Below are 17,045 nucleotides of genomic sequence, written 5' to 3'. Positions count from 1 at the left end.
CGAAATGATATAATATCAAGCAATAGAGTACAAGAAAAAAGTTTATATATTCATCAATCAATTTTCTAGGTATTGGATGCCAATAAATGTCAGTACGAACAACGTGAAAGGTTTCTACTGCTATGTGCGCATGGTGATGCAGCGACAGATAGCCAAGTACAATGGGAAATCGAAGTTTGTAAACTGCCACGACTTTCTTTGAACGGAGTACGTTTCAAACGGATCTCAGGCACTTCAATTGGCTTCAAAAATATTGCTAGCAAGATAGCAAATGAGCTCAAGCTGTGACTGCCGACAACAGGCGCCCTATCCACCCGCGCCAATCCATAACGTTCTCATGATCGATGACACGGATTCACAGTTACCGACAACTTTCATTTTTCCTTCTTCTGGGACTTTGACCTTCTCGATGATATCAATACCGATACAGATATCGATACCGATACCAATACCGATGCCGATACCGATACCGATACCGATACCGATACCAATACCGATACCGATACCAATACCAATACCAATACCAATATCCACACACATATACATACCAATAATGATTCCGATTCTGGTTCTAGTTCCAATCTTCATTCCGAAACCAATACACGAGAGATATTCGTTTAAACAATACTCTCTATCCCGTCCCAGTTGAACAGCGAAAGTAACGTCGGCAGAATCGAACTTTCACCGATCATCGATCATCGATCTTCGATTTATCAACGCATTACATCATCCCGTTACTTACTCGGAAGCCTCGAAAAAACTGTGATCCGTGACCGTTGAACGCGCGCATATTCAAATACTCCCGAGTGCCAAAACAAAATCAAGCAGTCGGTTTTTCGTGAAATCGTCTAGATATGGAATAATACAATGAGAAGATTGGGAGTGAATGGAGAAGGTGGTGCTGATCGGACAGAAACATGAAAAAATTCAATGAGATTCCACAGAAGGAAGAAAAGAGAAGAGGCTAAAAGAAGAAAAAAAAAAATACGAAAAGATACAAATTGATCGTATCGCGCGACAAATTGTTATCAATCGATATGATCGAGCTAATAATTTAACGTTCTTCTTATCGATACGCAAAAAAACGATGTTTGAAATCTTCTCGATATCGAGAATATCATTCGCGTCGTCGTATCAATTGTCGAATTATGCTCATTTTCTGTACTCTCTCAATCTAGCCGAAACGGTTGCTATCAACTTAAATACTACGCGTTTACAGTATTATATATTCCAAGCAATTTTCTTGATGTTATAACACGGTATCTCCGGTGAAATTGACAAAATTATTATTTTTAGTTACTTAAGCCAATCTTATATTTGCGTCTTCTATATAATTATATTTGATCTTTCTTTATTTTATTAATTTCTCCTTCCTTTTACTAAATTTCTAATTTCTCTTTCACAAAAAATATTGTTTTATTTTAATTGTGCCTAATAATGCGTATCAATAAAGTATAGACTTTCTTCTAATGAGCGAGGAAAGGAATATAGAATCTGTTAGCAAGAGTGGAAGGAAAGACGAGATGAGTAGAAAATAGTGTACATGAATAAAAGCTCTTTTAAAAAGCTCTTTAAAAATAAAGATATTTATAAGTGGGGCGAATGCATTGTGCATTCTATGTCAAAAGTCTTTCTTTTCGCAACGTTAATTTTTCAAATTATGTTTTTTATACATATATAAGGGGCACTCAAGTAAATAAGTGATCTGTTGTACATAATCGATCAAATTATTCGAAAAAAGTGTAAAAGGAATATATAGGAAACTTCTATCTGTAACGAAAACATCTTTATACATTTGTCATTCGTTGAATATTGAAAAAAATTCAAAATATTATGCAAACGTAATTCACGCACCACCTTTCTAAATATTTTTAAGATATCTTACTTTTTTATCTATATTATAAGTTTAAAGCTATCTCATACTATAGGCATTAGTCAAATTAATTATGTAACGCGTTATTATTATTATTATTATTAATTATTAATTATTAATTATTGTTGTTATTATATTTTTATTTTTATTAATAGTATACAAATAACGTTACAATATAACGTTGAACGTGAGAAAAAAAGAAAATAGAGAAAAAGGAGTTAATTACTTAAAGATTATTATCAATCGAATTTACTCGTATCTCGCGCGAATAATGATGCAAGTACTTTTTTCCGAAACAATTCCGGGATATACCTAGCACGATATGCACGAGCGCACGACATCGTCGATAACGAGATCTGTTATTTCTACGAATGATACTATGTAAGATTATATTTAAATATTGTAATTGGCTATACACTACTACGCTGTTTAACCCTTCATTCGCAAATGTATCCACGGTTGAATGAACTTACATTAGAAATTATTATAAACGTAGAGGCGACTAGAGAGACTTGGTGTACATACATAATACAATATACGAAGGTACTAAATTAACCAAATAAATAAAGCCTCACATTAAGAATGCAAATAAAAACGGCGAAAGAGAGAGAAGAAAAAATAGATCGATAGAAAAAAAAAGTAAAAGAGGAAGAAAAAAAAGAAGGAAAAAATGTAAACAAAACGGAAGAAAAGAAAGAGAAAAAATTCGTATTGCGATCTTTTTATATTTGCCTAAAATTAATCGTCTACGTTAAACAAAAGGCAATGACTAATTTATTTAAATAAATGCAAAACTCGAATCATTTTTTCACATTTTTAATATGAATTAAACACACAACCGTGCCTCCAAATATCGAATAAAATCTTGGTTTTTCGATTTGATGAAACATTCATTGTCCAGCACATGTTTCGGTGTATGGTTCTTTCAAATTGCCGGAAACGACCGATAACGACCAAATATTGTTATCAATAATCTATGACCATGTTATTCTCGTAAAACGAATTCGCGGAAACTAAGTTTTCGATTAATTATTATACATATAGTATTTAAGCGTAACATCGTGAATATTTTTTCTTTTATTATAAGTTGCAAACAAGGTTCGTTCGTCATTTGTCATTCGACTAGTCATCGATAAAGCTTCGTTTCGAAGTAATATCCGTATTGAACTTCTCGATACGAATAATTCTGCAATGTCGGACACAATTTTGAATTATGATAATGCAACGGAACAGAAGATCTTTATGACAAATTGAATTGCTGTCCAAACTACTATTTGAAAACTTATTTTCTATGTCAATTTCTTTCTGAATAAAAAAAGAGTAAAAATAAAAAAACAAAAAAGCAAGAAGAAAAAATAAAAAGAACAAGTGAAAACAGGAGGATCCTGAAAGAAATTAGACATAGGAAAATAAAGGGCAGTAAAGGAAAAAAATAAATTCTGTTCACAATGATCATGCATGTCAATGAAACAGTACTGTGTATAATTCCGAATGCAATCGTCGTTATACGAAAAAGACAAGATACTGTAGAAAATTGTATCTTTACCATAGCAATTATGAATTAATGTTACAAAATAAGATCTTTCAGTAGCGTTAATGATATATCCCTGTAAAATGCAAGTAGGCGAGGAAACGGTACTTTACTGTAACGATATAAATACACATTCATTCATTCATTCGCACGCTCGCCGCTCGTTACTCGCTTGCTTCATCAAATAATATTGATTGCTTAAAAAGAAGATTCAACTTTAAAAATATTGGCCAAGTGAATCATAAGAAGAAGCTGAACGGATGACTCATTAGCGATTCGAAACGGCGAGCGCATACTTGTGTTGCGCGTTTACCTTAATCGCGTCGCACTTGTAAAAAGCTTATGTGATTTTTCTATTATATAATTAGTAAAACAATAAAGGAAGAAAGAAATATCGAATTTAATATGGTCCGGTCCGATTCGGTTCGGTTCGGTTCAATTCAGTTTGGTTCGGTTCGGTTCGATTCGATTCAGTTCGGTTTGGTTCGGTTAGATTTAGTTCGGTTCGGTTCGGTTCGGTACGGTACGGTACGGTACGGTACGGTACGATACGATTCGGTTCGATTCGATTCGGTTTGGTTTGATTCGTCATCCATCCAGTGACATCACTTTGCCCTGCACGCACACATATTCACACATCTCACACATGCAACATACACGTGACAATTTGTAGATAGATACGTACATACAGCTTTGCTAAGTGTTTTCTGGTGATCGGTATTTAGCCAACAAAATGTAGCAAAAATATTTATAATAAAATGGTAACACACATTGTTTCCCAATTCAGATTCCTTTCAAAATTGTACATGTGCAATAGGGTAAATATTCTATCCTTTTTAAATAATTTTTTAATATAATGTTCTGTGATATAATCCCACGAACAAAAATAATAAGAAATTAAAAACAAATCAAAGATAAAATTGAAAAACATTAATATATATTTCTTTATTTTTTATTTATAAATTCACGTTTTCATTGCGAATATCCAAAACCTTAATACTTTTTATACTGGATCAATTTTTGATGATTTTACATTTAAGCTACGTAAGTTATATACGCTCTACGTCATTATGATTAATATTTTTTTCGAAAAAGTATGCTTTATAATATTTAAAATACTGTAAAAATCATAATTATCGAGAAAAAGGTGTAAAATTTAAAATGCAAGAAAAAAAATATGACTACAAATTTCTCAAAAATTTCACAACAAATTTTAAATGGCATGGGACGTACCCAACTTACGCGAATATGTTAATATATTTTTTACAAAAATATAAAAGTCACTTTTTCTATATTTACTAATGTAAAAAAAAATTTAACTTGAAACAAAACGAAACACAATTTGCCAAATAATATTTTATCAAAATTTTAAAAATTTGTGTTAATTTCTAATATTGTTTATCAATCTTTAAATATCCATTTATTTTATGCGATACTTTGTCTTTTCTTCTAATCTTCTTTATTCTATGTTAAAATGGAATAATTAAATGTAGTATTATGACTTAGCTAAAAAACATGAATTTGTTAAAAATTATTTATTTTTAAAAATAACTTGATATTTTTTCATTATAATATAAATTTTTTAATCGTTACATTAATATTTATTATATTTCGTTTAAATATAAATATAAATAATTGATTTTAAATTTAGAGCGCTTAAAATAATTTAATTTTAAAGATTTTGTATACACAATCGAATTATACATATTACATGTTTTCTTCACTACTTTGTCGCCATTTGTCTATCCATCAAGTGTTTAAAGGAAACGTAACTAGTAATTATTTCCGATGTAAACGCATGATGACAACACGAGCTTGCGGTTTCGTTATATTTCGGCGTATTCAAGGAATGGTCGAATATCTTTTGATGCAAGTTTCTTATGGCGAACATCATTGGACACCACCGAAAGGTTTGTCACATAATCGTGATTTTACTTTGGAATCTAACCTAGAAAAAATTTTTTATATAAAATTTAAAAAATATTTATTTTGATAATTTATTATATTTTATTTATAGGTCATGTTGATCCTGGTGAATCAGATATGGAAAGCGCATTACGTGAAACACAAGAGGAAGCAGGTCTTTTAGCTAGTGATTTAATTATATTCGAAGATGCAAAACAAGAACTTAATTACGAAGTGAATGGAAAACCAAAAACTGTTGTTTATTGGCTAGCAGAATTAGTAAATATTGACAAACCTATTCAATTGTCGCATGAACATCAAGCATTTAAATGGCTTCCACTTCAAGAAGCTTGCTCCATAGCAAAATATCAAGATATGCAAAATGCATTAAAAAATTTTAACGAATATATACTAAAATATCTTTCTTAATATAATATTTCTGTTGATGCTACTATTAATTTTATTATATTATCTTTTAATATAATAAAAATATGATAAAAATATAATGTTTTTTCCATTTTTAATTTTTTTATGTTTTTTTCGGTAGGTTTTTTTTATGTTGTAAATATATTTCTTAATAATTTCATAAATTAATACTATAATCGAATTCATTACATTAAAATTTAATTCATTGTTATTGGTTCATTATCTCATTATAATGAACTTTTTAATATAAACTATAAAATATTATGAACAAAATTCAAATTTGATCATAATTTTTATGTAATTGATATCTTAGATCATATTCATATATTAAGTAAATAATAATAAATTTGTTTTTGATGGTTGATGGTTATTTAATCAATGTATTAAAAATTTAAATCATATATTTTAATTGATATATATATATAATGAATTACATTTCAGTAATTATTTCAGTAAAAGTATCATGCAATTAGCCTCTATAATTTTTTATAAAATTCTTTAAATGTCAAAAAATAAAAATTTTCAACACATAAGTTTTATTATTCAAAAAACAAATGTTATATGTAAAATATATATATATATATGCAGAACGTAAAGATGAATCAATTATAGAAAATGATTTTAAAAATTTAGAAATGAAAACGTTATATTAAAAAATATATATATATAACAGTCAAACATTTTAAACTCTAATGAAATCAAAGTTTTAATCGATTGGTTATTTAACAACACAAGAAGAAATTAATGAAGTATTAAATATATAAAGTGTCCCAAATGTTCATCAACTGGAGATTCCTAAGGTAATTTTAAGCAACATTTTCATTTTCAAAAACTTTTGTTACCGCTTTGCTAATAAGTTAATAATAAAAAATGCTGGCCAATTACGAAACGCGTTAGTTAATCGAGCTGCGACAATAACATTAGTTACGTGCTACCGACTGAGTATGAATTCAAGCAATATATCTTGTTGTCAAAAAGAATGTGTTGAATGTAATAAATATTTTTTTATCAATAAAAAATTAAATCAAATTATATCACAAATAATGAATAAATGAATAAATAAATAAATATATATATAAATAAATAAATATAACTAATATATGTATTTTATTAATAATAATAAATAATAATAACAACAACAACAATAATAATAAATAAATATTTAATATACTTTCTTTGAAATATATTGCTTAGATTTATTTATGTTTGATCGGCGGAATAAAGCCAATAGTATTATCGATTAGACTATACGCTTCGTGATTGGACAGTGTTTTTTGTTAATAACTTATTAACAAAACAATAATGAAAGTTTTTACAAAAAAAAATATTGGTTAATTAATTATAAATCTTCTCAAGAATTTCTAATTTATGGATATATCATATATATTTTTAGAATCATTTAAAATATTTTTGGAACTTGATATTTATTTGTTACTTGAATATTTATTTCTTATTATATAATATTTATTATATATATGACTATCTCATAATATATAATATTATTTAAAATTCACATAATTATTTTCTATAAAATATGAAAATTGTAAAATGATTAAAATTCAAAATATAACAAAATTTGTATTAATATAATTATTATATTATTATTATAATTATATTATATGATATATTATTTGTTTAATAAATTAAACAAAATTTGTTGTTACGCGGATGAAATGATATTAATGAATCATCAATATCATATAAAAGAAATAAAATATAATTTTATATGTATAAATATATTAATATATAACTAATTTTTTCTTAATTAATTAATATTTTATTGGATAATATACATTTTTAATAATAATATACATCGTAATCAGAATATTGATTTTGCTTAATTTTTCAAAATTCGGAAATTATTTTTTTTTTGCAGAACTTTTTTAAATTTTCTTTATTTCTAATGTCGTATAATCTTATTTTTTTTTTTTGTCTAATTCATTCTAAATTCAATAATATTATTAAAAAATTAGAAAAAAAAAGAAACAGATTTGAAGAATTTTAAAACAATTATATAATAATTAATTTTTACAGGTACAATTATATATAAATTATAATAAAATATCCATTTTCTCCGTATTAATTTTTACATTATTTTTCAATATATTTAAATAGGATATTTATTCATTACGTTGTCAACAAATACTAAATTTCCAATTGGATTTAGATACTGCCATATAACTTCAGATTATTTGAAATTCATACATTCAATAAATTTAATTTGTCATTTGAATCAAAAATGTTAAATTTCAATTCATTTATAAAAATTATATTATATTTTCTTATTCTTTTAATAATGCTTATTTTTGTATTTAAATATTTAAATATTTAAATATTTTAATATAGAATACTAATTAGGATGCATTAACTTAAAACTTTAATTTTTCTGAGAATCAATCTTTCATTTCTCATATTTAGGTTCTTATCAAATTACTTTTTTCAATATATGATTCTTTTTTTCATATTTTTTTATTTATAATATTTTATTAATATTATTATGATATTAAACAGTATTCTATTTCAATTAATTTTATTATAGTTTTTCTTATTTTTATAATAATAAATAATTAATTTTTACTATTGTAGTTTATGTCAATTTAATTCCAATAATTATTATTTCTTTTATTTCACAGAAATATATAAATATATTTATAATGTATAAATAAATGTAATACATAGAATGCTATTTCAATAATATTTGTTACCGAAAATTTATCAAGAATTTAAATAAATGAAAGATGATTTTATCAATATTTCATAGTAATGTTACTTATAACTATTGACTTTTATTAACATTTAAGTTTCATATGCAATAATAATTTTTTTTTTGATTACATGTCATTAAAGTTTATTTATCACAATTTTTATGTTTTATATAAAATAAAATAGATGATCAATTTTAACTTAAAATTTTTAAATGACATATATTATATATGCAATTTTGATCAATAAATTCGATATTTAATAAATTAAATTTAATAAATCAAATTTTCTGCTTGTGATTTGCTATTAAAAAAGAGTATTTTTAAAAAGATGTTATTGGTGACAAAAAATGGAAGTTTATAATAGAAATATTAAACTCATTATAAATTATTTGTTTAACAAGAAAAATCACTCAAATTATTATATATAATATATATTTATATTATTATTTATTCCAATTGTGAAATTTTTTAAATTTCACAATTTTTTTATGAAAGACTGAAAATAGCAGAAGATTATAAATCAAAATGAAAGATATGTAATTGATTAAATTATGTATATTTACTTAAATAAATAAGTACAAACAAATTAAAAAATGGAACGAATTTATGTTATAAGCCAATAATTATTTATATATAATTATAAGACAATTATATATCAAAATATTGCGAGTTCTAAATTTATCTAATCTTTATAATATAACATCTATTCTGATTCTGGGAATAATAGAGAAGGAAAAAACTAAATAGAAGAGGATAATACTGACATACCAATCATGTACCAAATGACACATTTCTTCAGATTTGGATTTAGATTCTAAGCAATATTTCTTTTTCTCATGATTCTCACGTGATATTAAATATCATAACTTCATAATAATGACGAAAAAGTCAAAAATCATGATCATAAAAGTCATAATTTGGTTTTGCTTAAAAATATATGTTAATATATTGCGCCCCAATAAGCAGCATGAAAATTGTTATGATTTCTCTACTTTTCTTCTCTCTTTCTTTTCTATATTCTAAGAAGTATAATAGGAAAGATTCATAAATGGAAAGAAAAATCGCATGCGAATCATCGATTATCTATAGAGAAATTAAATGATGGAAATTTTTTTTAGATTATAATTATAATATCAAGAATGATTATTGATATTTACTGTTGATATTCAAATTTGATTCAACGATTGTTTTATTATTTATTTTATTTTTGCATTTAGCGGATCCGAAAGATAGTCAAGTATGTATGTATAAACAGAATTCAATCGTGTTAACGTATTATATTTATATACATACATATATATAATGTATTTTATACGTAAATATAATACATTTATAATATTTATAAATATATATTTATAATTAAATATAATACATTTTATAATATATTATAAAATTTTTTATTAATAATATCAAAAATAATAATAATCTGAAGCTAAGATTTTATATTCAAGATTTCTTCTCTTCCTTGTCTCCTTCAAAATTTTAGTTTTTTCTTTGATTCTTAAAATTTATTTTCAATTTTGTTTATAATATAATTTTATATAGTATATATTTTATAATATACATCTTATAATATACATTTTGTTTAATCTTCTTTCGTAACTCTGTTTATAACTTCAAAAATTTATCATTTTTTTTTCTTTTAAAATGTTGCATTCTTCATTGTAATATATTTTTTTATTTAATCCTATATCAATTCTATAAGATTAATTTGCAATAATACAATGATACTAATGATTTTCGTTTTTCTAATTTCATCTCATCGATATAAATAAATTTTACTTTATTACTTTTATTATACTTTTATTACATTTTATTACTTCATACAACAATTCAATTTTGTATCATATATTCAGTAAATATAACATTTTCGAAATGTAACAAATTTTTTATATTTTCTTTTTTCTTCTTTTATAAATATATCTTCAATTTTTAAAAATTTTTAAAAATTTTTATGATCATAAGTTAATAAATATTAAATTTTACATAAAATTTTAATAAATAAAAAGCGATGCAAATTTAATATTGCAGTTTTCATCAAAATATTTAAGAATTTAATCCAAATCTAAAATTTAAAGTTATTTTACAATATTATATTAATATTTTAATTTAAGTTCATATTATAATATAAATTACAATTTACATTTCATATAATGTATATGTATTAATAATTTAAATTTCTTTAAAGAAACAATATATGATGAATAAGAAATTTTTTGATATTTAAATAGAATTTTATATTTGAAAATTTGATAAAATTTGATATCTTTTTTATAAAATTAATGTGATAAAATTTATTTATCATATTTGATTTATCACAATCAAAATTGTAAAATAAATACAAAATAAAATAAAATAAAAATAAAATAAGTTAAAACTTATTATTATTACTATTACTATTATTATTACTATTACTACTTATGTATAATTTAGTAACTTAGAAAATTTTAATTATTTTAAATATTTGATCAAATATTTAAAGGTATTTTATTTAAAAAAAAATATACTCATTATTTTTGATTAATAAAAATTTTTTGTCTTAACTTATGTATCTTTAAATTCTTGTATATAATCATTTGAATTATTATTTGCAAAAATAAAAATTCATTTTTATAATTAAAATGAATAGAAATAAATATAAAAAAAATAAAAAACATATATTTAATATATATTGCTGAAAATTTTTTATTAAGATTTTAATAATTGATTGAAATTAAAATTTTATTTTATTATTTAATTTTATTAAAAGTTTTTTTCTCTATTAAATTTTCAAATTTCGTATCAATTATCAAAGCTTTTTAGAACTTTATTCTTAAAATTTTATAAATTAATAATATTGTGAAATATTAATATAATATTGAGAGAGACAAGGAAAGGAAGAAATCCTGAATATAAATATGATATTGTTATATTTTTGCATAAAAAAATTAATCTAAAATAATATATACTAATGTTCAAATAATTAATAATTTTTAAACTTCTTGATCATTTTTATTGCAATTATTCTATAATAATATTCTATAATAATAATAATAGATAATTTTTATTCACAATTATATTATATTTTAAATTGTTTTTAATAAAAAAAATAAAAAAAAATTTTTTTTTAATGATAAAATTAATGATAAAATTTTTAAATATTTAATAATATATTGTTACAACATGTATATCACAATTTTTATTTTTTCTAAATTATTCAGTAAACTTCTAAAAATATTATTCTTTTTGTTGAAATTAATTATCATACAAACACTTTTTATATCTACTATATTTATTTAATATTATTTGATAAACATTAAAAATTTTATTTCTTTTATTAATTTCTAGAGACTATAGTTCTATATAATGTCTTAAATTGGTTAAAATTTATTTCATATTAATATTTGTTCAAATTAAATATTTTAAAATTTTAATTAAATATCACATTAAACTATAAAAATATATATACTATAAATATAACATTATATTATATAAATTATTATTTAAACATTACAATTTTGAATGTATTATATTAAAATGAATATTTTAATATTTATATATTAATTTATATATTTTCTGTATTTATTGTAATAATGATATTTATGCATTATTTATGCATGTTGTTACATATGATATTTAATTATATATTTTTAGATTAATTTTTTAAGAAAAAAAATAATTATACCTCATTCTTCTTATCATAATATGAAAATAGAATTCAAGCTTTCAACAAAACAATATCATCATTAATTATTTATAATTATATTTGATATTATTATTAATATATCAAATTATAGTTTGAATCGATTCTTTATATTTGTTATAAATTTATAAAAATTCAAGAAATTGAGAATAAAGCTTGATATCTATAAAATATTGATTTTCTTCACTAAAAATATGCGGAATATTCAAAATAAAAATTTAAATTTTATTATTCGATATTTTTTATTTATAAAATTATTCTGACATTTCTCAAGATCAGTTTACAATAAAATAATTTTAAAAAAATTTTAATAGTAAAATATAATTGCTTTTTTCTACAAAAAATACTTAAACAAGATATACTTTATATTCACATCTGTCTATTTTCAAAAAATCTACTCTCATTTTATTTATTGATACATTGAAGCAGATATACAAAATTTACAATGTTAATAAAGCCAAGTTCATGCAAAAACATAATATATATTTCATGCTTTTAAGTTGGTACATAACCCAAAATATGTTATGTATAATTATTTTAATAACTTAGTAACATAAGCTTATTGTTTCGATTTAATCATTCCATAAATAACATAAGAAATATGATTAATCCACTACAAAAATTATTTTCTTTTTTAAAATATTGGTATTTTAGATATATGCTTGTTACGGAATTATACATGGTTGAAGAATGGGAAAGAAATTTTATCAGTATCCTTTCTAAAATATACATAAAAATTAAAATCTATTCAAAAAATATTATAATGTATAATTTTATACATTTAAAAAATAGTAACAAACTACTATAAAACATTTGAAAATTAATTTATTATTCCTATAATACATATAGATATATTTTTTGTTGTACTCTTCTTTTTCTTTTTTGTATTCAATTGTAAAATAGTATTACCAATTATACAATATATGTCACATTCAAAATCAATAATATTTTAATTGTATTTATTCTAAAAAAAACAATCTTGCATTTTCATTAAAAAAATTTGTAACATATAATTAACATTGTATGGTGAAAGTAATAGTAAATTGTAATACTAAATTGTATTCAAAGTTGTAAATTTGTATTCAAAGTTACATATAATTTTAGCATTTTAAAATGAATTAATATATTTTATTAAAGAAATATCTCTATTCGAAACCATATGTATATTCTATTATATAATTAAATATTAAACATTCAATCAACTAATAATTGTAGCAATTTATTTTTTTTATATTTAATAGTAAATATATGCTTTGTTACATAAGAAAAATCCTTCGCAAAATGAAATATATGTGATAACTAAATTCCTTTTAAGATTCAAATTAATTATTTATGTAAAACATTTTTAATATGTAATAATAATAATAAATATACAGAATAAATACAAATTTAAAATCAGCAAATATATTTTAATATAACATACCACAATGGTATCGGATTTCAAATATTTTTAATTATTTTTTAACATATCAACTAAATTATATTTGAAACGAATATCAACTAATTTAATTATAAATAAATGTTAAAAATAATATAAAGAAAAATTTAATCACTAAATTATAAGATATAATATGCAGTGTATTTCTGGTTATTGTTTTAATTTATTTATATATTGTTATTGTATCTTTTTCTTTCTTCTTTTACTAATTTATTTATTTATAATACAAATAAAAATTAAAAGAAATACAAACAAATACAAATTAAAAAAGATATTAAAATGAAAATGACAACTATTTTAATTATGCTAATATTTCATTTTATGTAGAATATGTATATTTTGTTATTATAGTTTGCTAATATTATGATTTTTTTGTTAAATGTTAAGTGCTTTCAAAAATAACTCCAATATCTTTAATATTATATATGAAGAAATAATTTCAAATCGCACTTCTAAAATTTTTTAAATTGATTATCCATAATTCACAATTATAAATATGCATAAGAAATATAATTATAATCACAAATATGTGATATGTAAGTAAAATAATATCTTATTTGATATTATAATATGAAGAAAATAAAGGACGGATTATATTTTAAACAAAAAAATATTAATTTTTTAAATTTTGTAACATTTACGAAAAATTACAATTTTTATATGTATTATATGTATTATTATTCCGTGCAGTGATTTTAATTCTACTATTATATATACACCACATATCACTGTAATAAAGTAGTAAATACGAATGTAAAGTCAATAAAATAATGCCTGATAACTCTATTAAATATTAATACAGAGATTTATATTAAAGGTAAATATGATATGGATCTTCCATCTGATTGTAAGTCATTTTCAGTATCTAATCGTCTAACCCGTACTCTTTGCTTGTAATGATATTCCTTGAGATAACTTTTAAGCGTCTTTGGCAATTGTAACTTATTAATACCGTCATATGTCGTTCGTGTAGTAATTACTGCTCGACATAAATGTTGTAAAGGGAAAGCAAAATTTCGATGAAATGGTATTGTAAGCATAGGTTCAAAAAACATAGAACATGATGGATGTTTATAATGCTCAATTAAACCACATACCTGAAAAAATACATGAAATTTCGAATATCTATATAATGTATTTAATTTATTTAATTTTAAAAATAGAAATACCGTTTCCGAAGCATAAACTCCTGGATCATGTGAATCGAAACTAAATTTATGATTCCATTGTTCGATTCGAGCATGTAATGACCGTCCATATTTTCGAAAACTAACAGAAAAAATAAACTCCTCTTGGGCCGAATCACGTAACAAAAATGTACCTTCTTGTTTACCTTCTAACAAACGTTCAGCTTCATATCTATCCATTTTACCCCAATAGAAAGAACAAGCTGTAATTGATCTAAGATCTGGTACAAGACAATGAACATAATCAACCTATTAAAAAAATTAAAAATATATATAAATATCAATTAATAACCAATTTATTCTTTCCTATGTTCAAATGAAAATAATCAATTAATTTACTTGAGTATGTGCTGGCCTCTCAATGTTTGGAATTAATGTAAAATCAATTTGTGATAAAGCTGTGAGAGCAGCAGCTTGTATACCAGCATGTGCTTGGAATAAAGCTGCTAAACTGTCTACTGTTATTCCATTTGGATGTACTTGAATTCCAGAAGGATAATTAGGCTTATAACCAGGAGGAGGTTCAACACCTTCCTCCATTTCTCGTGCACGTTGTAATCGTGCTCTTTTGTCACAATCCTATAATGAAATATTAAAATAATTATATACATATTATTGTAATATTGAAATACTAATAATACATACTTCCATTGGAAACTCTTCTGGATTAAATCTTGAAAGATTAATTATAGGACTGGGTGGAAGTGGTCCAAGTATTGGACTTTGAGGAGCAGATCGACTATTAAATATAACACTAGCTCCCATAGAATGTTCTTCAGTTCTTCTATAACCAGTGCAAACACAATCTAAATTATTATTTCCTTGACCAGGAATAATATCTGTGCTTTTAGAATTTTTATTTTTAGCACAATTAAATTTTAACACCCAGTTACTTCGTTTTTTCTTTGAAGACAAAATATGAGTACATATTGGATTTTGATCTTTATTACGTTGTTTGCCTAATAAAATTAAATTTTATACTAATTAAATTAAATTTTATACAATATTGTATTATTGAAATTTATAAAAAAAGACATAAATACAAAAAACACAAAAGATATATTTTTACCTTTCCTCTTTCCAAATGATAAAGTTTTAGAAGATCTTCTTAAAGAAGGATTTATAGGACTATCTTCAGAACTACTACTAGTATTACTACTTCCAGAACTACTGCAACATGCTTCTTGTTGTTTAAAACATATCTCTTTATTAATGTTTCCATTATTATAAATTTGTTTTGAATTCTGTGTCTCAATTGGTTGACTATATAAAGTTTCAAATCTAGAATTATGATTATCTAGATCTAAATTTACATGATCATTATCCAAATTTCTATCTCCTTTACATTCTTCGTGAAGAATTAAACTTAAATTCAATGTAGATACATTTCCATTATTTTCATTATTATGTAAATTTTCTATATCATCTTGATTCATTATTTCTAATTGTGTTGATTGTATAACATTACATGTTTCGGAAGATTGCCTTTCATTGTCCATTCTAAAAAATTCTTTGAGACTAGCGAAATGCTGTCCCATTATTGAATGGATTGACAGGCATCTTATTGCCCTCAAAAGTATTTCATTTTCATTTCTCTTTTATAAAAATATTATAAACACTATTACATTATGAATGATATACCATTATGTATCAATATTACATAAATATACTAATTAATAGAAAGTCTTGATTATCTACAACAAAATATATTATTTTTAAATAAATATTTTAAAAATATTATAATAAAAAATGTCTTATCTTAAAATCTTAAATTAATTATTAATTTTTTTTAAATAATTATTGATTCTTTATAAAATAAATTATATTTAAATCATAAATTTAATATCGTAAATTAATTATTTAAATTATAATTCAAAATTTAATATAAAACAAATTATTTTTTAAAAACAAATTCAATTTTAAACACAAAAGTATATAAATATAAATATATATATATATACATATTTACAGTATATAAAAATTTTAATGCATGTCTTCACAAAACTTTTGAAAGAAATTATTCAGACATTTATAATGAGCATTTCCTAATGGCAGCTACTTGAAACACGTTCAAACAAGTTTTGATAAATTTTTTCTTATTAATTTAGGCATATGCATTAATAGATATCTTTAATTTTCACCAAAGAACATATTTTACAATATAAATAGATTGATATTTTAATATATTATACACTTTTTTCTGAAATTAATATAATAAAAGAATTAAAATTGTCAAAACATTACTGTATAGTCAGCCATTTTCCCTAACTAATTCTCTCTCGTGAATCATTGGTAAAA

At 22.5% G+C, this 17,045-nt stretch overlaps 3 protein-coding genes and 1 long non-coding RNA gene across 48 annotated transcripts in view; 3 read left to right on the top strand and 1 right to left on the bottom strand.

The window, feature by feature from the left end:
* The window catches only part of LOC108003484 (serine/threonine-protein kinase MARK2), a 54,617-nt gene extending 50,431 nt beyond the window's left edge, over positions 1-4,186 (top strand). For all 43 annotated transcript variants that reach the window (XM_062074816.1, XM_062074823.1, XM_062074802.1 and 40 more), the window contains one exon: positions 70-4,186. In XM_062074816.1, the coding sequence (XP_061930800.1) occupies positions 70-288 (219 nt within the window). In that variant the 3' untranslated portion in view covers positions 289-4,186. The remainder of the gene's footprint in view (positions 1-69) is intronic.
* LOC108003651 (uncharacterized) lies at positions 2,155-17,030 on the bottom strand. 3 transcript variants are annotated; one of them, XM_062074886.1, is made up of 6 exons: positions 16,717-17,030; positions 15,817-16,441; positions 15,393-15,706; positions 15,087-15,326; positions 14,730-14,996; positions 2,155-5,352 (listed from the first exon to the last, which is right to left on the bottom strand). In XM_062074886.1, the coding sequence occupies exons 2-6, from the start codon at positions 16,283-16,285 to the stop codon at positions 5,320-5,322; spliced, it is 1,323 nt and encodes a 440-aa protein (XP_061930870.1). In that variant the 5' UTR covers positions 16,286-16,441; positions 16,717-17,030; the 3' UTR covers positions 2,155-5,319. The 3 variants fall into 3 exon arrangements, with proteins under 3 accessions (XP_061930870.1, XP_016921552.2, XP_061930859.1); XM_017066063.3 differs by lacking the exon at positions 2,155-5,352 and adding an exon at positions 14,152-14,657; XM_062074875.1 differs by lacking the exon at positions 2,155-5,352 and having other exon boundaries at positions 14,152-14,996.
* LOC108003652 (bis(5'-nucleosyl)-tetraphosphatase [asymmetrical]) lies at positions 5,116-5,815 on the top strand. The gene is made up of 2 exons (XM_017066065.3): positions 5,116-5,314; positions 5,422-5,815. Exons 1-2 carry the CDS (start codon positions 5,116-5,118, stop codon positions 5,736-5,738), a joined length of 516 nt encoding a protein of 171 aa, XP_016921554.1. The 3' UTR covers positions 5,739-5,815.
* Positions 12,352-13,331, top strand: LOC108003654 (uncharacterized). The gene is made up of 2 exons (XR_001767091.3): positions 12,352-12,832; positions 12,972-13,331. It is a non-coding gene; the product is annotated as an uncharacterized LOC108003654 (long non-coding RNA).
* Positions 17,031-17,045: the final 15 nt, after the last annotated feature.

This window comes from Apis cerana, linkage group LG1, assembly GCF_029169275.1.
Source record: "Apis cerana isolate GH-2021 linkage group LG1, AcerK_1.0, whole genome shotgun sequence".
In the NCBI taxonomy this organism is placed as follows: domain Eukaryota; kingdom Metazoa; phylum Arthropoda; class Insecta; order Hymenoptera; family Apidae; genus Apis; species Apis cerana.
This window is presented reverse-complemented; position numbering and strand designations above follow the sequence as displayed.